This window comes from Leiobunum rupestre, chromosome 1 (assembly GCF_980474605.1).
Source record: "Leiobunum rupestre chromosome 1, qqLeiRupe1.1.hap1, whole genome shotgun sequence".
Lineage (NCBI taxonomy): Eukaryota > Metazoa > Arthropoda > Arachnida > Opiliones > Sclerosomatidae > Leiobunum > Leiobunum rupestre.
This window is the reverse complement of record NC_143384.1, coordinates 20,667,740-20,692,728: the sequence shown is the minus strand read 5'-3', so window position 1 is coordinate 20,692,728 and position 24,989 is coordinate 20,667,740. Positions and strand designations below refer to the sequence as shown.

At 36.0% G+C, this 24,989-nt stretch overlaps 1 protein-coding gene across 3 annotated transcripts in view; it reads left to right on the top strand.

Annotated features, from left to right (window-relative positions):
• LOC149961306 (uncharacterized) overlaps nucleotides 1-24,989 on the top strand; it is a 156,343-nt gene that overhangs the window by 41,742 nt on the left and 89,612 nt on the right. For all 3 annotated transcript variants that reach the window (XM_090176713.1, XM_090176707.1, XM_090176704.1), the window contains exon 2: nucleotides 11,692-11,827. In XM_090176713.1, the coding sequence (XP_090032839.1) occupies nucleotides 11,692-11,827 (136 nt within the window). The remainder of the gene's footprint in view (nucleotides 1-11,691; nucleotides 11,828-24,989) is intronic.

Genomic DNA, 24,989 nt, shown 5'->3' with positions numbered 1-24,989 from the left:
TTACAATTGCATCACGGCTCAAAGTTCACCGCGCGTAATAATTTTCCTAACCATGTAAAAGGTTAAAATTGCACTGCATAGGAATATGCACTAATTAAAAAATAATTTTTCTTCCGTAATAGCTTTGGAAACTCCCCGCATAATGAATTTTGCCCCTCACTAATCACTATGTTTTCTTCCAAAAAACAATTTGAAAAAATCATCGGGAGCTTACGAATATTTCAAGCGAATAATATTAGCAGGATAGGGTGTTCGATACTTCTCTCGTAACGGATATCTTATATACTTCTGATAATATTATAGAGGACGATGGTCGAGATACGCTGCCGTGCAAAGCACAAAAGCTTTAACGACCAAAACCAAAATATGGAGAAAACCCGTGAAATTCAAACTTTCTTTGCCTTAAGATACCCCAACTTACTTCTTTCAAGTTGATATAGTAGACTTGGATTTTTCACTCAAATTATATTCTGATACTAAACAATTTACAGGCCAAACGATATTTCAGAAATATCATTAAAACCATGTCTTAAAACGCGAAAAAAATGCGTTTTGATTTGATTTTTAAAGAAAATAAACACATTAATGCGTTTTTGGTTTGAAAATAATGCAAAAAACCTAAAATAATGCGTTTTGCAACAAGCCATTTCTCTGATAACTAAAATTTTAAATTCGAAAATTAGTTCAAAATTGAATTTAACGTATAAAATAAGGAGAAATAAAACCAAAAACTGTAAATCGAAAATTTGGTCGTTAATGCTTTTGTGCTTTGCTTCAAATTGTAAGCAGGGCCTATTTTGTAGGATTTTTCAGAACGACCCAAAGCTCATAGTTTCTGGGTTGTTAAACGTAAATGAATCAGCAATGTCACCACTAACTACTCTACATGTCGAACTCCACGCTAATAGTGTTTAACGTTTTTGTGTCGTTAAAAACCGTGATCATCAGTTTACCAATGCGATTCTTAGAACAATGACTTAATTGTCGAAACTCAATTTTTTAACTACCCAAAATGACTTCCCGAATGAAAATTTTGGGTAGTTCTGAATTTTGAACCTACCCAAATAAGCCTTGATTGTAAGCTCGGAAATATTATTTTAAATTGAAATAACAAATAATACCTGAATTAGTTGTTTTAAAAGTCGCTTGATGATTTAGGCCTGAGGTGGTGCCTTGGTTATTAGCAAAAGTGACATAATTACCAAAAGTGTGTCAATCGGACCTATTTCCGAATGAATGTTACGAGCGAAATACAAGTTGGAAGGGGAAAAGGGAAAGTACGCCTTGGGGATGGAAGGAAGTTCAAACCCACAAATAACGCCTCGTAGTGAGGAACGGAGGAACTAAGTAGCACTGGTCAAAGTTTGCGTTTTTTTGGATTTTTCGTCGTTCTGTGGAGATGCTATCGCCATCTACCTACGATATAATACCATAGACTAAAAAAGATCCAGAAAGGTGACAATAAATAGTCTTTTATGTGGTCGATCTCGAGTCGAGCATTCATTAAACCTTTAGTATACTTTTTGTAGTTATGTCACTTTTGGTATTAGCTTAGCTGATTACTATATTATTATTATATATTAATTCATGAAATAAATTATTATAACAGTCCCTTTAAAATTTGTAGTCCATTTAACACATTATTAATGTAATAAAAAATAAATAATATTACATATTACTTATTGTATGTAATATTATTATTTTTTGATTTTATATTGCTTCAGAATGTAACTTTATCTGTGTCGAAAAATCCCTGCCTTTGATAGCGCTCACAGGTAACACCGGTTTCGTGAAAAGTTCTACGACTAGATGCTGAAGTAGGTGACGAAGCCCTGTTTTCGACCAAATAAATAATGGAGAAAAATGATGTTGCAACTCATTCGAATCGCCGTCGGTAGGGGGCCTCGCGAGCGGGGATCCCAGGGTTGCCGTAGCAACTGAGAAAATGATATCTACATCCTGTCGCGTGTATATATTCGCAGTCCCCGGAGTTTAACCCGATACAATTATTGACGGACCGGGCTCGGGAATGCGCCTATCTTATCTGGAAGCGAAGTCGAGTGGCCGGGAAAAGGTCGCAGTTTGCGTTAAATGATTCGCTTTTGCGGTGTCAACTTAAAGCTCGGTTTTGGAAGTGGAGGCCTAATGCGCTTTTTAAAATGCGACGTTTCTTTTATACAAATGTATTCGGAAACGACTCGCTCTGTAAAGAAATTAATAGAAGATGGAGGTTTTCGATGTTTCCAATTGACAAAATTTTATTAAGAAATGGGACAATATTTCCCATTGAAATATTCAGTTATTCTTTGAATTTAGATTATAAATTAAGACAGTGATTGGTGTAATAAGTAATAACTAGAATGAATTTATTCAACTTATATAAACGGGATGATTTGATTTTGTTTTGTGGGAAATAACGTACTGTTAGAGCTTGTGAGGGATTGGGATGATCACAGAATAATGGTGAGAAATCAATGGAAATCACAGAATAATAGTGAGAAATCATTTAAAATCACAGAATAATGGTGATAAATCAATGGGAATCACAGTATAATGGTGATAAATCAATGGCAATCACAGAGTTATGGTGATAAATCAATTAAAATCACAGAATAATGGTGATAAATCAATTAAAATCACAGAATAATGGTGATAAATCAATAGGAGTCACAGAATAATGGTGATAAATCAATGGCAATCACAGAGTTATGGTGATAAATCAATTAAAATCACAGAATAATGGTGAGAAATCAATGGAAATCACAGAATAATAAGAAATCAATGGAAATCACAGAATAATAATTAGAAATCAATGGAAATCATATAATAATAAAAAAAACAACGGAAATCACATAATAATAATGGTAAATCAAAGGAAATCACCGAATAATAATGAGAAATAAATCGAAATCAACGAATAATAATGATAAATCAATGGAAATCACCGAATAATAATGAGAAATCAATGGAAATCGCAGAATAATGGTGAGAAATCAATGGAAATCACATAATAATGATGGTAAATCAATGGAAATCACAAATAATTATGGGAAATCAATGGAAATTACAGAATAATAATAATAATAATAAATCAATGGAAATCACAGAATAATAATTAGAAATCAATGGAAATCAAAGAATAATGGTGATAAATCAATGAAAATCAGAGAATAATGATGGGAAATCAATGGAAATTACATAATAATAATTAGAAATCAATGGAAATTACAGAATAATAATAATACAATGGAAATCACAGAATAATAATTAGAAATCAATGGAAATCACAGAATAATGGTGATCAATCAATGGAAATCACAGAATAATAATTAGAAATAAATGTAAAATCACCGAATAATAATTAGAAATCAATGGAAATCACAGAACGTCTTTCGCAAATCAGTAATCAGGTATGCAAACGTGTTACGAGTGACTACCCTCTCGGATCGGGAGCATCGCTAAAAATCGTCTCCCCAAGTAGGAATAAATACATTCTTGTTAATAATATCCATAGCATAATATTTCCGTAAATGATAGTCTGCCACAGAGCCTTTGCGTAACCGGAAGTTTCGGAACAGGAAACTCTTTACTTCCGACTTTGCAGAGCTACTTCCTGTTTAGTTTGATGTCATTAAATTGGAGTCTCCAGCAACTAGTCAATTTTATTTTCATAATTCATCATACTTTGGCCAAAGACTAAAGCGCGCGTTATTTCAATTTTTAAAAGCGTAAATATTTCCCCTAAGCCTTGGCTGATCCGTTAAAAAGGCTGTCGACGTTAACCTCCAGAGTTTCAAATAATAGTAATGACTAGAGGAAAGTAATCAGTACTTCGCAGGGGAGGCGTTAGGGGTTTCACTTCGGGGCCCACAAATCGACTTCAGCCAAGTCAATTTATACATACAAATTGGCAAAATTAAATTTTTAGTCAATATATAGGGGGCCCACAATTGAGAAACAGGGGACCTGCAATGAGAAACAGGGGGTCTACAATTGAGGAATAGGGGGCCTACAATTGAGGAACAGGAGGCCCACAATTGATAAATAGGGGTCCACAATTGAGGAACAGGGGCCCACAATTGAGGAATAAAGGGCCCACAATTGAGAAAAATCTCAGTATATGGCGGATCGATTGGTGGGGCCCATCAGTTATGATGAAACCTAACCAAGCATGACTGACGGCCGACTCGCAGAATACCACAATTCCCAAGGAGACCGATATAGGCGAAAATAATGACGATAAAAATAATTTAAATCATTACTTTATTATTAACAACTAGAATAGTCGCTGTCAATTGAAGAATGATGAAATTACATACTGAATAAATTTACAATATTAAGCAGGTGATTATATACACTAGTTAAAAAATATGTTTACATTTGATAAGCACAAAAAATTTACTATCTTGCATTGTTTGATCTAAATTCAATAACACAAAAAATAGTTTTAACATGGCGCCGCCCTTGGACTGTAGCCTCGTTATGCGGTCATTGACGTGTCATACTTACGCTTGATAAGTTACTTATTACAATAGTAAATACCCGAATAGATGCTTAAATAAAACATTTATGGAAGTTACTGTTTATATAGTGCTTGTGGCAATAATGGAAACTTTTCACCTGTAAACAGGACGTCTTGTTTTTGCCAAGCCTTAATATATTAAAAACAACTACCTGGTTAAAAGGAAACACTTGTTGCAAATCGTACAGGTGAAAAGTGTCCATTATTTCAACAAGCACTATATAACTGGCAGGTCCTGGCTCTCGGAAATATTACTTCTTGGCGATTTCCTTGAAGATGTATTTTTAAGCGCCTAATTAAGGAATGGGCCAATATTTTGAATTGTCAGAATTCATAAATCAAATTTGGACAACGTTTGTCGTCACAGTAAAATAATAGCGATAGTAAATAATCGATCATTACGAGCGACTTAAAACGGTACTAAAGAAACGGTTAAAGAAAATCCATCATTGGGTAAATTACCGGTCCTCTTAAAGCGGGGCTTAAATTTCTAACTAAAGTTAAATTCCCCGAGCGCGTAGTTACCGCAAAAGTCGCCAAAAGGGTAAAAGCTGTCCTATACTATATACCGCGAGAGTGTAGGGTTAAAGTTGAGCCGTCTAAGCTTTGGTCGGCGTACCATCGTCGGGTCAAATAGCCCCAGAAACCATTACGGACGGAACAAGCCAGATTTTTTTTATTGGTCTACCAATGGCGGCTATACACGTAGCGAAGTCCCAGGGTGGTTAGATCAACCTTTATGTGTCCGGAGGACTTAGAAAAGTAATTACGGAACAAACATGCTCCATCAGACACGACACCAGCGCCCCCGAGTAGCGGGCCAACAGTTTTTCTATCGAAGGTTTTTTTTTACCTTTCGAACGAAACTTTTTCTTACGTGATTATCAAACTAACTGCGGGATTTAAGCCTTCATTTTACGCTTTTATACATGGTAACATTTATTGGTTTGTTGACGAAAAAGTCACACAAATATCCGGTAAATAGTTTTTTTGATGAAAATGTCGCTCAAATATCATGGAATCAGCTTTTTTGGCGAAATTGTCGGGGAAATATCATGGAATTAGTTTTTTTTTAAAACAATGGCGCTCAAATATCATATAATTAGTTTGTTTTTACGAAAATGTCGCTCAAATATCAAGTAATTAGCTTTTTTGACGAAATTGTCGGGGAAATATCATGGAATTAGTTTTTTTTGTAAACAATGTCGCTCAAATATCATATAATTAGTTTGTTTTTACGAAAATGTCGCTCAAATATCAAGTAATTAGCTTTTTTGACGAAATTGTCGTCGAAATATCATGGAATTTGTTTTTTTGAAAAAAAAGTCGCTCAAATATCATATAATTAGTTTTTTTGACGAATATGTCGCTCAAATATCATGGAATCAGCTTTTTTGACGAAATTGTCGGGGAAATATCATGGAATTAGTTTTTTTTTGTAAACAATGTCGCTCAAATATCATATAATTAGTTTGTTTTTACGAAAATGTCGCTCAAATATCAAGTAATTAGCTTTTTTGACGAAATTGTCGTCGAAATATCATGGAATTTGTTTTTTTTTTTTAAAAAGTCGCTCAAATATCATATAATTAGTTTTTTTGACGAAAATGTCGCTCAAATATCATGGAATCAGCTTTTTTGACGAAATTGTCGGGGAAATATCATGGAATTAGTTTTTTTGGCGAAATTATCACTCAAATATCATTAAATTGTTTTTTTGACGAAAATATCGCTCAAATATCAAATAATTAATTTTTTTAACGAAAATGTCGCTCAAATATCATGGAATCAGCTTTTTTGACGAAATTGTCGTCGAAATATCATGGAATTTGTTTTTTTGAAAAAAAAGTCGCTCAAATATCATATAATTAGTTTTTTTGACGAAAATGTCGCTCAAATATCATGGAATCAGCTTTTTTGACGAAATTGTCGGGGAAATATCATGGAATTAGTTTTTTTTGAAAACAATGGCGCTCAAATATCATATAATTAGTTTGTTTTTACGAAAATGTCGCTCAAATATCAAGTAATTAGCTTTTTTGACGAAATTGTCGTCGAAATATCATGGAATTTGTTTTATTGAAAAAAAAGTCGCTCAAATATCATATAATTAGTTTTTTTGACGAAAATGTCGCACAAATATCATGGAATCAGCTTTTTTGACGAAATTGTCGGGGAAATATCATGGAATTAGTTTTTTTGGCGAAATTATCACTCAAATATCATTAAATTGTTTTTTTGACGAAAATATCGCTCAAATATCAAATAATTAATTTTTTTAACGAAAATGTCACCCAAATATCATGTTATTAGTTTTTTTTTGACGAAAATAACGCTCAAATTTACGTAAGGAAGAACGTGGAACCGGCAGAGTTGTCAATTCCAAGTAGCTCAATCAATTATTTTATTTTTTGTAAGAGGCAGATGGCGTCATCTAGTAAGCGGAATCAAAAGTATTAATAATGGTAACTTTCACAAATACCAAATTTTCTAAATTTATAGCTATTTCTAAAATCTAAATACACTTTTGAAAAATGCTACAATAATTTTTTATAAACTGAATTATTTTTATAGTATTAATTAACAATGAATAAAATTAGATTATAAATAAAAAGCTAAAAAATTATGCTTAAATAAATATAAATTAAATTAATAAACATTAAATTTAATTTTTACGCGATATGCAAATATTATAAAATATAACGTATTTATAAAAGATAAAATAATTATAATAAATTTAATAATAATACCTATGAAAATGTCTCGTGTTACTAAAATCAAGAAGAATCCTAAAATCAAGGACCAAGAATCTAAAGGGACTCACTGTTCAGGCTTTAAAAAGCACGCGTGAATACTGGAAATAGGAAAACCACTGTTCATTTTAATTCAATGTGGACAAACTTGGCTTTGTTGAAGTCGATTTCTGGCGTAGTTTCGTAGAGAAGCTAGTGCGCTCACGATCAATTTTGACAAATTGGCGCCGTTGTTGTCGGTTAAATGATTAGGCTTAGTGAGTTCTAAAAAATTTATTTAATCAAAATTGATCAATTTTACCCAAAATTCTTGATCAATTTTACCCAAAATAGGTTAAATTCATCTTTTTGGGTTGGAGCTTTTTCGTTTTGAGAGATCAAAAACATTTTCGATTGCCATGGGAAAACTAAAGCCCATTGCAACTTTTCTCTTTGACAATTTTCATACTACTATAAGGTCTACATACCCCCGAGTTTCAACCAAATCCGTGATAATCACCTCGGGTAGTCTCCTTGTCAGTAAGACTTCCGATTTAGGCCACGCCTACCGTGTCAAAATATCGGGAACAGTGAGTCCCCTTAGATTCTTGGTCCATGATATCACCAAACTATGAGCTTCAGAGCCAGGTTCTCGGCCGTGTTAAGCCATATGGATGCGCAAACAAACTTAAAACGCAAATAACGCGACTTCATAATCCAAAATAACTATATTACCAATTTTCTTTATTTTTTTTTGTAACAATCTACACCAGTTTTCGTTTTTTCTCAGCAAAAAAATTCCCGGATTTAGTTTTTTAAATAATTTGAGACTAAAATAAATATGCATAATCTTAAACGAAAACGGAAGATAATTTATACCGAAGATAGTGCTCGCCGTCTAACTATAACAATTAAAAATTATTAAAATAAATCCTAAATAAACAACATACGTTTTACGTGTTACAAATTTAAGCCCTATGAGTTATTAGCACTTTATATTTTCGTAAAATTCGTCCCAACTTGCAATATGGCCTACAAATTCCATTTTAGTGTCTACCTTGGGTACGTTCAACAACTAGGTAACGTTCATTCAACGTAATCTTAAAAAAACTCAACGCTTCAACGGTGGGTATCGTGACGTCATCAGTTGTTGAACGGCAAAATAAATTCAACGCTTCAGCGTTGAGAATTTATTTGTTGAATGGGGGATGCGTTGGATTGTTGAATTTTTTTGGCGTCGTATTCAAAAGTCATGGAAAGGAAAAGGAAGCTTGCCTCTATAATTTTCTTTAATGACGATGAAATCAGCCGACATCTTGGCAAAACTGATCAGACGCTTCTGCAGACGACCTTTTAGCGCACTCAACGTACTTACAACGTCTCCCCTAGGCGTTGAGTTTTTTCCTCAACCGTTGAGCATCGTGACGTCAATACCGGAAGTTCTAAAAGTCGTTCAACAACTTTCAACGCTCCAACGCTGCCACCGTTGACTCCGTTTCCTAGTTGTTGAACGTCCTCTTTGAGGATCCAATCAGTCCGCAGCTGTGCCGGGTGTACAACATAGTTTTTGGGGGCAAGCTGGGGCCTTTGCCCCCGAATTTTGTGTTCAATGTATTGGACCGTGTTAGGTGTTCCTGGTGGTAGGTTTCAAATGAGACCAACCACAAAAAATAATCCCAAATAATTTTACGTTTAAACATCGGGTTGCGTTGGGTATTGTTTCTGTAGTATGTTTTAACGCTGAGTCGAATGTGACTAGGACTAATAGTATCGGAGTTATGACCAAAGGTACACCCAAAATCGTGGTTTTTTCGAAATATCACTAAATATTGAAAGGTTATATCACGATTTTGGCCCGGACCGACCATGCTGTCGGATTGGACGTATTGTTAAGTGCCGAACCGAATGAGACCAACCGCAAGTCCGTAGTATGAACAGGGTTGCCACACGTCATGGAAATCAGGGAAAAGTCAGGGAATTTAAAAATGGGCCTAAAATGTCAGGGAAAGGTCAGGTAATTTTAAGAATTTGTAAGAATTCAGGGAAAAGTCAGGGAATTCAATTTTATCTTGGCACTTTTGGAAGGTAATTTAACTCTAGATCTATGACAAATTCCACGATTATCATTTATTTCCATGAATGTGTGGCTAATATTTTCAACATTGCAATAACCTTTATACTGAAATATAAGTTCATCTAAATTTATTAACTTCTGATAAAAGTAAAATTAACTTCTGATAAAAGTAAAATTAACTACTGATAAAAGTAAAATTAACTACTGATAAAAGTAAAATATAAAAGAAAAATTTTGGCCTTAATAAGTCAGGGAAAATCTGTTAAAATGGTCAGGGAAAACAGGGAATAGTCAGGGAATTTGAATCTTTGGCAACCCTGATGAATCGTTTCCGAGTTATAACGAAATATGTGCGGAACATAATTGACGTTTTTTTTCAAAAAGTTCTAAAATTGGCATTTACTAAACTGCGACGAACTCGTACCACTCTAATCAGCCTCCTCGCCAAGTCCTTTTGTTTACGATTTCATCACGTTTCTGTCCGGCATAAGAATGATTCAAGCTGCCTTTTATTTTTGGGAGGCTGTAGAACCCCAGGGAGCCTTTGGACCCCTGGGCCTCGCGAAGACCTTTTCAACGAACCCGCTTTGATATTTCGTTATCTTTTGTCTTCGCCGGGGCCTTTTCTTTCTCGAGAGAGAGACCCCACATTTACCTCCAGGCGAGTTTTTGTTATTCGAAGAATTATATTCAACGTCTTTTGTAGACTAAGTTCCCCTCTCATTATAATTACCGTCTTGGGCGAATTTTTAATCCAATTAAAAAGTATTGTTTTGAAGTCTATTTTTGGTCTACTGGCGCCTGTAGAAGTGTTTCACACGCGTTACACCGGTGTCGCGGGAGAAGTGATCGTCCGGGTTTTTTTTCTACGTACTAAAAACTATTCCTCTCTGACAACAACCCATTAACTATCCAGCGCACTCCCGTTTTGTCAGTAGCACTTGACAGAAGCTAACGCGTAAAAAATGGCCACTCTCCTTTATCCACTTTACTCTCGAGAGCGACTGACATTTGATTCAGTCCGAGTCAAGTTTCTTCCTCTATAATTCCCTCAATAACCTATCGCGCTAACGGTTAATATCACGCGCAAACTATACCGACTTCTTAAAATGAACGGTAGAGTCGGATAAGACCTATATTTGGACTAGAAATTGACCCAATCTTCGATGCATTTTACACCGGCTAGTGCCAATAGCGCCTGTCCCCGTTGCTTCGATAAATCACCGGCGAGTTTTACGTCGACTTTAGTGTCAAGTCCATATGTCAACCGGCGGTTGTGTTAGGCCTTTGACAATGTAATAAGGGGGTGTGTGAAGAAGCCGGTACCTTGCATGAAAGAATTCTTCGGGGATTTCACCGGGGGGGGGGGGGGAGCGTGTTTGAGGCCCCCCTCCCTCCCTATAGGCGATCAATAAGTACTGGCCTATAGGCTATGAAGAGGGTAGCATCTTCACTTTTGACCGTTCTCTTTGTCCCCCCCCCCGCTATTACGAGCCCCCCTCTCCCAGCCCCTTCTTTTTGGGGGTCGTTTGTTTTCTGTTTTGGTGGCTGCCAATTGCGAGGCTCCCTGGCGGAGGTTTCGCCGGAGTTTCGCTTTTATTTTGTCGCTAGATTTGTTTGGCCTATTTTTCTGGGCGATGCGATTTTTAAGGTGTTTGCCGAGGGGGTAGTCAATCGTAGAATCTTTGTACACCTAATTACTGATTTTCGAAAAACATTCAGTGTGGTACACTGATAATTTCGCAGTGATTTACACTGATTTATCATGATGTATAGCTGATTTCCACTAATTTATCGTAATATATCGGTGATTTACACTGATTTATCATAATATATCGGTGATTTTCACTGATTTATCATAATATTTCCGTGATTTACACTGATTTATCATAATATATCTGCAATTTCCACTGATTTATCATAATATAGCGTCGATTTCCACTGATTTATCATAATATATCGGTGATTTCCACTGATTTATCATAATATATCGTCGATTTCCACTGATTTATCATAATATATCGGTGATTTCCACTGATTTATCATAATATATCGGTGATTTCCACTGATTTATCATAATATATCGTCGATTTCCACTGATTTATCATAATATATCGGTGATTTCCAATGATTTATCATAATATAGCGTCGATTTCCACTGATTTATCATAATATATCGGTGATTTCCACTGATTTATCATAATATATCGGTGATTTCCATTCCCTTTAAACAATTTCTTTTGATTACCTACAATTTGTGCTCTTGCCACTTGATGACTAAAGTGACAACGCATCTCGGTTGTTTCGCCAATTATTTGACCTTTTTTCTAATTTGTTTATTGTTTATTTGTTTGTTCGAAAAGGGAGGAGCCACGTCGCCAATTATGTCCAATTTGCCAACAGACGGAGCTGCGGAGTGACAACACCAATAAATGCACCAATTGTAGCCGAGGCTGCTGCCCCAACTGCGGAATCTCAGTGCCCACTGGCGATCCCCGGGTAAGTCCATTATTCGAATTCAGTATGCTTGAAGAAGGCAGCGATGGGCATTTTTTAAAATTCAATCTCAGCTCACAAACCGCTCATTCTAACCTCACATATTAGTAGGACTCGGCATTCGGATAGGACATTTTCCGTTCATTTCTTTTATATCCATATCCGAAAATTATTCTAATAAAAACTTTGTTGCATAATAAATCGTATAATTGTCGCGAATAATATCCATCAATAAACAGTTCGTCGAATTTTTTATGATTAATTGAAATTTTGGCGGTTAATTTATCCTTTTCCCCGAGCTCTACATATTAGCATATCATGCTCTTCTCAAGAGCAGTTGAGATAATGTTTCTCTCTCATAACCGCTCACATCCAACGCGTTAACTGATAGCCCGTATATTTAATTATCTCAATTTTGTAAGGAAAGCGACTGCTCTCTCAGACGCTCATTTTCGAATTGAATTCTACTAAAGCTCTCTCGCGCTCAGCTCAAAGAAAATATAACAAATTCCGCTCGTCTCATCAAACGGGTCAACCAACGTAGAAAACTGAATCAGTTCTTTATAAACCACTGAAAACCTCAACTAAATCCATCATATTATCTATATAATCAACAAAATAAATTCTTGAGCTACCAAAATAATATAAAATTTTGAAAAATCAACGTAAAAGCGTATATTTAATTGCCCAGTATCATTTCCACGTTTCTTGTCGCTCAATCTATGACTAACAATTTTAAGTGCAGCGCTCATATCTAAGGTACGCTCACCTTCCTAACGTAAGAGATACTACTCTCTTAAGCTCATTTAATCAAACTCAAATTTAGTTAGCGCTCATTCCAACTCAAAACCTCTCTAAAATGAGCGGAGAGCGCCCATCCATGTTTGAATGTTAGCGGAGATTACTTGGCCAGCATTCCCGGATGAAAAACCACGCCCCTCAGCCTTTCGTTTTTCCTTGACTCTACCCTGTCCTAATGACTAGCGTGCCTCAGCCACAAACGTGGCGCCATCTCTAGATTTATCGCTGAACTATTTAATTAGCAAAGCTACCAGGATTCTAGAAACTCTCGTCTGCTAAATATTAGTTCGACAACGAATCTAGAGTGGACGGTGGGGCCTGGACCAAGAATCTAAAGGGACTCACTGTTTTAGATATTTTGACACTGTAGGCGTGGCCTAAATCAGAAGGCTTACTGAGGTACACCAGCCGCTTTGAAACGCCTCAAGAATTCTGGTCAACTAACACTACGAGGGGCTTAGTTAGAATGTTAGGTTAGGCTTAGTTCATTAAATTTTTTAATAAATGAAATTAATTCCAGTGAATTCGATAAAAAAACGCGGTTTACTGGTGGTTTTTAAAGAACCAATTTCAAAAATAAGAGGTCAAATACTTACTAAACTTCATCATTTAGAAATGGCGGTGATAACAGTTGCGTTACGGTTAATAATTACGATCGATCAGATATCAGATTATCCGCATTTAAGCTAAGATATTATCAGATCAGTTGATATGGGTCAAAATGCAAAACCAATAGTTGAAATCCGAAACTAATCTGAATTCGTACTAAACCGACTGACAGAAAATGTACAGATTTCAGATGGCTCACAGTTATCTGTTTTACATATCCACCGATTAAATTACTCTTGAAATTATATAAATATACTAAACGTAGAAATCAGATAATTGCTCAGCTAACTGAATCCGAAGAGATCAATTATAGCTTATCAATTCAGATCAGTTATCCGGGAATCTTGAAAATAGACGCGTTAACCCGAATCAAGAATGATATTTCTACACCGGGAGAATGACCGAAACAAAGAGGGCGTAACGGCGCTAGCTTCTCCGAGGTAGCGCCTATGATCTAGTGTCTGCTACAGACAAATTAAAAAGTCAAAAAGAACGTTTTTTCTTAAATAAACTTATCAAAATATGAGCAAACGAAGCCAAAATTAATTAAAATACAAGTATCATTATTATTAGGGATGCACCGATATATCGGCCTATTTTTCTAACCTCGGTATCGGCTTAAGTGAAGCCGATATTGGCCGATACCGATATTAGAAAAATATTTTCAGAAAAACATTTAAAAATAAGAAAATTATCGATGAACAAACTAATGATAATATTTTATTTGATATGTATGTACGCCAGACTTCAGAAGCTAGATCATACGTTTTTTAGACAGGGGGGTTACGAGTGTAAACAAATAGAGAATTGCGATATTTGATTTGTGATAGTAAATATGTATCAAGTAAATGAAAATAAACATATTCGGATATGCTCTTGCAAACTTTTTTCACGAAAAATTATAATAAAATGGTATGACAGTGCACTGAACCGTCTTTTACAATGATTTTATCATATACACTACTGGTATGATAGACAACTTTGTTAATATCGGCCATTCTGAAAGAACGGTTTTGTGTATTACCACAGTTCTAGTAAATATTTTCCTTTAATTAGCTATTAAATTTTTGAGGCATTTTCCTGGTCAAACTGCATTTATAAAAAATTAAATGGTTTAATCTAGGCATATTTTTATTACTCATTAATTTTTGGTTGATTGGTAATGTACATGCACGGTTAAGAAAGCGAAAAATAGATTAAAAGTAAAATAAAGCAATGTTTAAAGAAACCTGATTTAAACCAAAAAAAACGTATTTTTGGGTTTTTATTAAAAAAAAACGGTTTCCCCCTTCCAAAAAAACTTGTTGAGCTTAACGGTAATAGTTAGTGTAGGGAGCTGTTGGCTCGATCACGTGGCATGCAGGGCTTGCCACCACCCTCCTACGCAGTGTAACCCGGCCACCTGAATTAAAAGGCTTCAAAAGTCGCTTGATGACTTAGGCCTAGGGTGGTGCCTTGGGTATTAGCCTAGCTGATTATTTAGTTAAAATAGAAAACTATTTGAGACAGTAAAAGCTAATTTATATTTATTATTTTCTATTATTTGTTAGCAACTGAAAAACTAATGATAAAAATCCATATGAGGCCACAAAATTTCTGACCAACTTGTAAAAAAGTCCTAGTAAATTAAAATGAATACTTTAAAACCAAGTTAGAAGAAACCACCTATGGACTAAATCTCCATGGACTAACTTAACTTATCGTATATACTATTCTCCACCACACTCCCCCCTTTTCGGCTTTCCGTTGCTATATGCAACGCGTTTTGAAATTTTTAATGTTTAGGCTTAGTTTATCTTTTAGATTTGACAGTCGCCAGCCAGATTTCCCGCACGGTACTGATGAGTTCCAAATAAAACAAAACCGGTCTACCGTTGGAATTTCTGGCTATTTTATTTATTTTTAATTTAGTTTATTACTCGAAGATCTATTTGATCCGAGTTTCGCGTTTTTTGTTTGCTCGAAGACCTATTGGTACGAGTTATTAGTAAGTTTTTAAATTTATTCAAATTTGTTTAGGATTTAGTTATATTATCCCTTTTAATTATGGACTAATCTACTTTTTCGCGTACTTAAAAACCAACCCCGATTGTAGAAACTCGAAATCCAAAAACTCGCTAACGGAATGTATAAGGCATCCTGGCCAAAATTTCGAGATCTATCTCAATCCGCGAAACGGGCTTCTAAAATCAGCTCTTTCTTACCTTTTTCCCCAAAATCCATTTTTATTATTATTGATAAATCAGCCGTTTCCATGACAACCGTCGCTTCTGGCTCTTATCTGAGAAACGCGGGCGGGCGAGGGGGGGGGGGGGTCGGGGGGGAATCGGCGCACGTGGCTGGGAATTTTTTAACGATAATTCGAGGGGGCGCGGTTGCGCCGTTGTCATGGCGATTGAAACCGTGAGAAATCCGGGCGATTTCGCTTTACCACCCTCTCACTCTGCACCTTCTTTTTGGGCCAAAAAAGATTTAATTAAAAGAAGTGCCCGCGAGATTTATAATCAACGGAGTCAACTCGTTTATTTGCCGTTTTATCATTTTTGTTTGGAGATTTATAAAATGGCGGGTCGCGGGTTTTCGATATCGAAGTTTTTGGCGGGACGGGTCGGGTCAGTCTTTTTTTAAACAGGCTGGGCCGGGCTTTTTATATATTAGTGATCGGGCCTTCAAGTTTCTATTTTATTCGCAACATCAAATCTCTACGTACAGAAAGTGAATCATGATCACGTGTTAGTCATACTCTTGACACGATCAAGAGCTCCAGCGCATCTATTGACAAAATTTTCATTTAGTACAAGCGTATTTATATTTAATTTTATCGGGACTGTTCGGGTAGGGTTTAAAATTTTATAAAATTTTCTCGGGCCGGGGCGGGTCGTGTTTCAACTTGGACGGGTCGTGTTTCAACTTTGGCGGGCCGGGTCGCGTCGGGTTTTCGAAATAAATAATTTTGGCGGGTCGGGTCAGTTTGGGTCGGGTTTCAGTTTTGTATTTTTAAATCGGGTTGGGTCGGGTTCTGCTTTAAAATAAGCAGACCCGACTCATCTCTACTATTGTTTATGTTGAAATATCAGCCAATTTTAAGAATTTGAGAAAACTCAGGGAATTTAAACTATAACCGGATGAGTCGCCTACACTAAAATCAAAGCCGAAGTAAAAAGATTAAAATCTGATAAAAGTAAAATATAAAGTTCCAAAATGACAATTTTGGACTTAAAGGGAATATAACCTCAGGTATTTGGTGTGGAACACCAACGTTTGCAACTTGGCCCGCTCTTGCCTTTGGCTTTAGAAATGTTTGGCGCAACTGTACAGGGAACTTTTAAAAATTGAAGGGGTCTTCCATAAAGATTGCTTTGCAGGTTATATTCCCTTTAAAAAAGGTCAGGGAAAATTTATAAAAGTAGTCAGAGAAAACAGGGAAAAGTAAGGAAATTTGAAACTGAAATTTTTCTGGCAACCCTTGAACCCTATTCATGGTAGTATCATATTTTGACCCTTACGGAGTTATGTCAACCGACGGCTGTGTTAGGCTTTTGATAAGGAGTCATTTTTGGTAATTGTCACATATATCAGTTATTATGTTTTTTTTTTAAATAAAACTTATAAAAAGAAGAAATATAAAATGTTCCTCTTACAAGGAGACTACCCGAAGTGTTACACACCGATTTTGTTCAAACTCGGGGCATTGGTAGACCTTCATGTAACTTGAAAAATCCTAAAGGGATTTTATTCAATGGGCAACGGTTTTGCCATGGCAACGAAAAATGTTTTTGACAACTTAAAATGGAAAATTTCCCATTGAAAATAACATGACCGATCCTGTGAAACATTTTACAAAATCGAAAGAAAAATTAAAAAACCTTTGCGACTTGGTGCCTGGAGCGGCCGTCCCTGGGGGAATAGGCCCGTATGGGCCCTGCTCAGCGCCCCCAATCAAAGATAATTTAAACTCGTACCCTAGATTCCCATTGACGTTTTTGTTACGAAGCGTTTACCCTTTTCCGGCACGTGACCTCAGAAAAATCGGACTCCATCAGTTGCGGTAAGGCGCAAACCATAGAGCGAATATTTTCTGAGTTCCGGTGGGAAGTGGGTAAACGCTATCGGCAACGCGCGAGAGAGTGATTTCGAATCTAGGGTACGAGTTTAAATTATCTTTGCCCCAATGAATACCTGAGCATCCCCAACCCAATCGACCCCAAGAAAAATCTATTGCTCAATTACCAACTAATATCATTTAACATCGGTTCCCTTAATTTTTAATAAAATATTCTGTTTACAACGAAGTCTAAATTCATAATTTAAAAAATAAATTTCACTATATTTACTAATTTCAGGTGTGGGAGTTAAAAATTAAGATTTTTAGTATCAAGGCATTGGCACCCCCCAAAAAACTTTGAGCGCCCCTGAGTTTTTGCGACTGATACCGGACCTGTGCCTAGTAGGCCTAGTCCTTAATCCGGCACTGGGTAGATGACGCCACTGACTAATGATAACTGTTTCGCTTCGTATATGGTTTTATGAAAGTTCCCCCAGCCATCAAATACAAGTACTATATTCCCAACTTTCCCAAGTTCCCAACTCAATGGTATTCTAACGACCTCAAGCGTTTAAAAATGTAGGTAAAAAGCCTATTTTAAAATTCGCCAAGAGAAAAAAGGTACAAGGCTTAACGGGGAATTTTAGGCTTAACAGTCGCGGTTTTCTCTCGTCTTTCCGCCTCAGCGTTAAGTCGTAAAGTAAGCCTCGGTGTTCGTTCGCTAAGCCTCGGCTGCCGTCTTTACGGGATTAAGAGGAGAAAATTAGTCGAACTTCATCGAATTTCAATAAGGCTCCCGAATGTATTAAGAGCCAGTGATGGAGCGAATTTCGAAGCGGTTTTATTATTTTTAGGGAATCTCGCGGAGAGTTGATTAATCGACGGGAAAAGCCGTCTCGGGTTTGCGAAATATGCAAATTAAGTTATTGTTCGCTTTTATAATTAATACGCTAATTTTGAAGGAATTTATATTTATTTTACGCTTGGAACTCAGGCACTTATATAAATTTATTTTATTTTTTCCCCAGGATACCTAATTATTATTATTAACGCTATTATTATTAAATAAGTAACTTCTTTTCAAGCTTTAACCAGTTAGATAGCCCTATAGCCCATTAAAAACTAAAATTTATGGCGAAAACCGCATCAAAAAATATTGAGTGGTTAATTTTTAATAAAATAAAGAAATTTCGGGAAATCGAAAAGCGCGCGTCCGCCGCGACACCTGGTGAGAAGTCGGTGAGACAGAAAAACAACGTAAAAGCGCGCGCTGCTGAAGACGCAAAAAAAAATTTCGCACGCGCGGCGCGTTCCAGTTATAAGAGACTTGAGCCTAAATTGCGCGATTTTAAAAGTTAGGATAGTTCGCAAATCGCTCATACGGGGTTAGGGGCGCTGGAGGCAGCCCCTAAGATGGCGGCAAAAATTCAAACCCAAACACCTGGCGTTATTTTTCGTTTCAACTTTTTGGGCCAAAAGCTATTTTTTCAAGACAAAAAAACGTACATGTTAGTATATTGAACGTCTTATTAATCTTTTGATACGGAAATAAGGCCATATTTGGAAAAGCTTGTCCGTTCCCCTTTAAGTCCATAAAACGTACAGGTAATTTTAGTCTTATAATTATTCTATAAATCGGTCTTTGTCGTGCTATAATTATCCTATTAATCGGTAATTTTAATCTTTTAATTATACTATTAAACCGTAATTTTTGTCCTATAATTATCCCGTAGTAGAAATAAATAAATCATTGATACTGTTTATTTCATCTCAAATCTAAGCCTTCAAAATCGCATTGAAATTTATATTTATTTTAAGTTTGAAGTGCATTATACACACGCAAGAATGTATTTATTTATACTCAGGGAGAATGAAAATGTCGAGATTATTTTTAGCGTTTCTCCAATTCCACCCGTTGGGGCCCCCGGTATGCTCCTCCGCTTTAATAAAATCAAATAATACTGCAATCTCATTGGTTCTTAAAAATTACGCTTTTCGACGCGATTAACGCTGCTGCGAGGACGCAAAAAATAAGACTGCCTCCCTTTTTCCTCCCTCCCCCCCCCCATTAGCGTGACGGAGTTAGGGGCTCAACGTGCCCATCGATAGTCTCGACATATTCATTCTCCCTGAGTATAAATAAATACATTCTTGATACACGTTATATCTTTTAATTTTTACAGTCGTAAATTTAAATAATAATACCCCTTGTAAAGCTTATGTTTTTCAACAACAAGGGTTCAAATACTGACCAGGCTTAAAAAACCTCCTGAAAGCTAAAACGTCGGTTGCGGGGTCCCCATAATTGTAAAAATGTCTACTTTTTAACGAGCGTCCCGGGATCGTACTCTTTTTAATTACGTTTTGCACAGCGGTTTTCATTTCTTATCAACGCGCATTAATTTTGCCGCCAAGGACCATTTTTCCCGCCACCACCGCGTTCGTACATAGATGGCGCTATGTACTTAATGGCATTTTGTTTAAACCCCGCCTCCATAACTCAGAATGGTTAATTTTATGGCCTTGTACCGGGGTTTTTGAGCCATTATTAAAAGTTATAATGTAAGTCAGCGCTATCTAACGGACAGTGGCTATTTGACCATTTATTTTATCCACCCTGGGCTAAGGAAGGGCGGGGGGGGGGGGGGGGGGGTTGATGACGTATCTAAAAATATCGCGGCCGAAACTCTAGGTGGAAACTTTTCGCTCGTTCTGGGATTTCGGAGTGTACGGTAAGATGAGTAAAGCATGGTTTTCAGTTGGTTGTGGCATTTTTCTCGATTCCGCTGTAGTAACTTGTAGCAGTTATTCAACGGTTTCGAATATATTCTAATATCACTCCACATTTTAAGGAGCCTAGGCTTAATATAATATATTGGGTTGGCACGTTTTTGCCAAGGCTGGATAAAACCGGGTGGAAAAAACTAGTTTTTTCCATTTTTCCGGTTTTTACCAGTTTTTCCCACATGTCCCGGCAAAAACCTGGGTTCCAGGTTTTTTTTCATATGCAAACATTTTATTGAGAGCTATCACAAGACGGGCTTCGTTGCCGTTTGGGATCCGCTTGCTAACGCGTCACACTTAACCTTTGACAGCGCCTCGCTAGGGGGAGATTTTCTTCTTGTGATGACGTCACTCCGTTACTAGCTCTCGGTAAAATATTCCCCAAAGTGACAAACTTATGGAATAATATTATAGACTTATGGTATGATTTATCGGATAAATAATGTTTCAAAAATTACACTCACGAGGAGTGTACCCAAAATTAAAATTAAAATAAAAATTTCAACTAAAATGCTAAATTTTAACAATTTTGTGAAACCGAGAAAATCCCATGCTTTTTTAAATGTAGATTTTTTTCATTTTATGTTGTCAAAAACATTTTCGGTTGCCATAGCAAAACGGAAGCCCAGCGTAACTTTTCCCTCGGTGAAAATTCATGTTACCCCAAGGTCTACATACCCCCGAGTTTCATCAAAATCGGTGATTTACACCTCGGGTACACTCCTCGCCAGTTTAATGTATTCTTTCAAAACAGTTTATTATTTATTATTGTTTAAATTAAAAAAATCAATTTAATTTGTAATTAATTACTAGGGTTGAATTATTAAAAATAATTTTTCCATTACTGGTAACTGATAATTAAAAGTTAAATTTGTTGCTCATTCATCACAATTTTGAATTGATTGAAATTACTTCATTTTCATAAAACCCAAAATAAAAAGTTTTTTCTAATAATTTAAATCCCACTTTTTTTAAATGCTAACTAGTTTAAGTTTGGTTGTTTTTATAAGTACCGCTATCCTGAACATTAATTGAATGTTAATTACTTTTATGGTAATAATATTTTGTTATTAATAATATATTATCATTAAATATTAAACAAAATGCACAATATTAAAACATTTTAAAATCCTACAATTATTTTACCTCTCCGAGGGGACTTTGTACCCTAGGAGGGGTTATACAACCACCTGCGAACGCGTTCGCATTTTCGGGGCAAAGGGTAATCACTGCGTTCGCAGTTGTGAATGTTGAGTTCGTGTTGTGAAGGTGGAGTTGGCTGTGTTATGAAGGTTGTGGATGTTGGGTCTGTTGTGTTTATATGGGCGTTTTCTCTCCAACTTCTTCTTAATGACTTTGGGACGGACTGAATGCTGAGTGTTATGCAACCTCTCAACCTCCAATGGCAGGGTTTCCACCAGTTGTACACGGTATTCGTTTTAGTTTCAATTTGCGATTTTTTGGCGCCGGCCGGGAATCGAACCCGGGTCTGCCTCGTGCAAGAGATGTACTCTAACCACTCAGCCACCAACGCTTGTTAATTTACGGTGTTTTTCTAAAAAACAGCTTTGGCGAATGTCCTTTACAAAGTTATAACGTTAGGTACTATAATTTATTCGACATCATTTTAAATATTTATAAATTAAATTAATCTTATATTTAATTAAATATTTATAAATTATATTAATCTTATATTTAATTAAATATTTATAAATTATATTAATCTTATATTTAATTAAATATTTATAAATTATATTAATCTTATATTTAATTAAATAAAATTTAATTCCGTTAAAATTATAAACCAAAAAGCGAACGGTCGTTATAATACCCTCTGTAGATATTTCTTTCATTAAAATTTGCTTCGTATTATATTTAACTGATAAACTTGTTCTGTAAAAAGGGTTTAATTCAATTGTACATTGTTATAGTACGTCTAACTCACTGTTGTAACTACTTAACTTATGATATTCTGAATAAATTAAATTTGGTCGTTTCGTCTCAATTATTTTAAATGAAATGAAATTTTTATACCGGGCGGGATTGAACCGGGATTAAGTTTTTAGTAAATAACTTTGAAATGCGGAAATATCTTTAAGGGTCATCTCGAGAAATTAATACCACTAGGGACAATTCTTCCGAGGAGAGGTATATTTTGGCTTGCCAACTTGTTTATTGTTTCCCTGATGATGGCCTAAATAAGCCGAAACTAAAGTAGGATTTTAAAATGTTTTATTTTGCGCAACAAATTCCGTTGATTAAATATTTCATTTATTATTATTATTATTAAAATTAATATCAATATAACTGTAATAATTACAAAGAGGAATTATTCATTGAAAAAACCTTAAGCAATTATAATTAGAGTTTCATAATTAATTAATTTAAATATCGAAATAAGAAAACATAATTAACATAACGGTATTTATTTTGAATTGCGTTAAATAAATTATAGAAATTCAGTATGGCTATTATTTTGATATAAATTAATTAACGGCGCATTAAAATTTCTATATCAGTGTGATATAAATTAATTAACGGCGCATTAAAATTTCTATATCAGTGTGCCCAACTCCGCGTAAAAAAATAGAAATGCAAATCACGACAAAGAACCGAAAACATTATCTCCATGGTTACTAGAAATAATATTAAAAACCACTTTTGCATAGTAAAATGTTTAAAATATTTATTAAAATATTATGGTAACCAAGTTTAGATAAGACCACGGCCAACTTTGATGACGCGCTGTTCACGCAGAGCTCGTGATCAAAGTTGGCCGTGGCAGCTAGAAGCAACAAACACAAGGAGAACGCAGCTAGCCTTTAAACACGCCAACGAAGGGTTGTGTACGAATTTCATTGGACGAGCGTCACGAGCCCTTACGCCGAACGTTTTACGGGCGGAGGGGAAAACAATTTCCGAATTTTCCCCATCCGACGGCAGCAGGCGCCAAAGCGTCTAGCCAATGAAAAACGTACACAAGAAAATGCACGACTTTTGACGGGTTGCGTTCTCCTTGTGTGGGGTGTTGTGTTTGTTGCTCCTAGGTGGCAGGACCGACGGGGGTCACGTGCCGGAAGTGGGTAATCGCTTCGTTACAAAATCGGAAATCAGAAAGCTCTCACAATTCGAATCTTTGGTATGGGGTTTATATTATCTTTGACAACTAAAACTGTATCATCCGAGTAGCTTCATTATCCGATCTATAGATGACCTTAGTCATCTTACATTTCCAAAAAAGAGCACCCCCAGATAAAACATTATCTTACGGACTTTGCAATTAAGCTCGCGCGGAAAAATCATTGTATTAATGTTCAATCGCTAGTCCTTGTTGCAAAATCATTTAAAACAGGGTAGCCATGATCTTTTTAATGTAGAAGCGGATGTTATTACAAATGACGGTGGTTGTGGTACTTACGTCAAGGTGTTACTTTAAATTAAATTTTTAAGTGGGAAAATATTTTAAGTTCCGGCGCCGGGTGATTTTCACGAAACGTCGTTGCCGACCCAAATTAAATCGGCGCTATTTAGTTTTGGTTCACATAATTTCCAAAGGTAGAGCGGCCGTTGCAAATCTGCAATCTGGTTCCCAGGGTATAGAGCTTCGTCGCTGTCTGTTCTAAGAATAGTTAGCCCTTTATTTCGTGTGACTCGAAATTAATTTTAAAATCGTCATTTTAGAATTGAATTAATTAATTAATATCTGAAATTTGTTTCCCAGGGTATAGAGGGGGATCGACGGGTCGTACATTCAAAGAAATCCCGTACACTTTTCGAGAAATCCGAAATCCAGTCTACATTCCTTCAAACTCTGGAGATTTTTTTCGAAATTTCGAAATCTGGCAAGAAATCCAGAAATCTGTCGGGAAATCCTAAAATTACAAAATCTTGAAATCCGAAAATAAATCCCGAAATCAAACGTTAAATCTTGAAATCCAGCGAGAAATTGGGAAATCCCAAAATCCGACGAGAATCCTCTAAATCCTAAGATAATCCACAAAATCCTACGATAATCCACCAAATCCGACCAGTAATCCCGAAATCCGACGTGAAATCTTGAAATCCAGCGAGAAATCGAGAAATCCCGAAATCCGACGATAAATCCCGAAATCCGGGACAAAAGTGAAGAAATTCGAAATCTAACTTCTAACAAGAAATCTTGAAATCGAGCGTCAAATCCCGGATTTCAAAATCTCTTTCACATTTTTGGTAAATTTCCAACTCTTCGAGACGGAGAAGTTTACTCTGTTCTAAGAATATTTAGCCCTTTATCCCGTGGGGCTCGAAGGTAATTTTAAAATCTTCATTTTAGAATTGAATTAATTAAAGGAAATTAATATTAAAATATTACTGTGTTTTAACTTCAAAAGTTCGGTTTCACGAATGTAGATGGCGACTGAAGCACCGGGCTGTTTTTTCCTTTTGGCAACTTGTTTTTTTTTCAGAGTCGAAAACGTGGTTGAGAGGTCACGCGGCGGCCTTGACGTAACGGATAAAATGTGAGCTGGTCGTTGCCTTGACAACCGCCGTAATTCGAAGCCCAGAATTTATTCTTAACGACGCGATGGAGAGATGTCGATCGACTCCTTCACTTTTATCGTTTTGGGAATTAAAGTTCGTAAGCCAATCGTAACTTATGGCTCGCTAATTAGTTTAATCGCATTTTAAATCAGATTAAATTCACATAGTAAAGCGAAATTTCAAAACACAACGGTGTCTAATGATAATTTCTCTACTGCGCGCGCTGCTGAAGACGCGAAAAAATTGTTTTGCACGCGCAGCGCCTTCCAGTTATAAGAGACTTAAGCCTAAATTGCGCGATTTTAAAAGTTAGGATAGTTCGCAAATCGCTCATACGGGGTTAGGAGCGCTGGAGGCAGCCCCTAAGATGGCGGCGAAAATTCAAACCCAAACACCTGGCGTTAT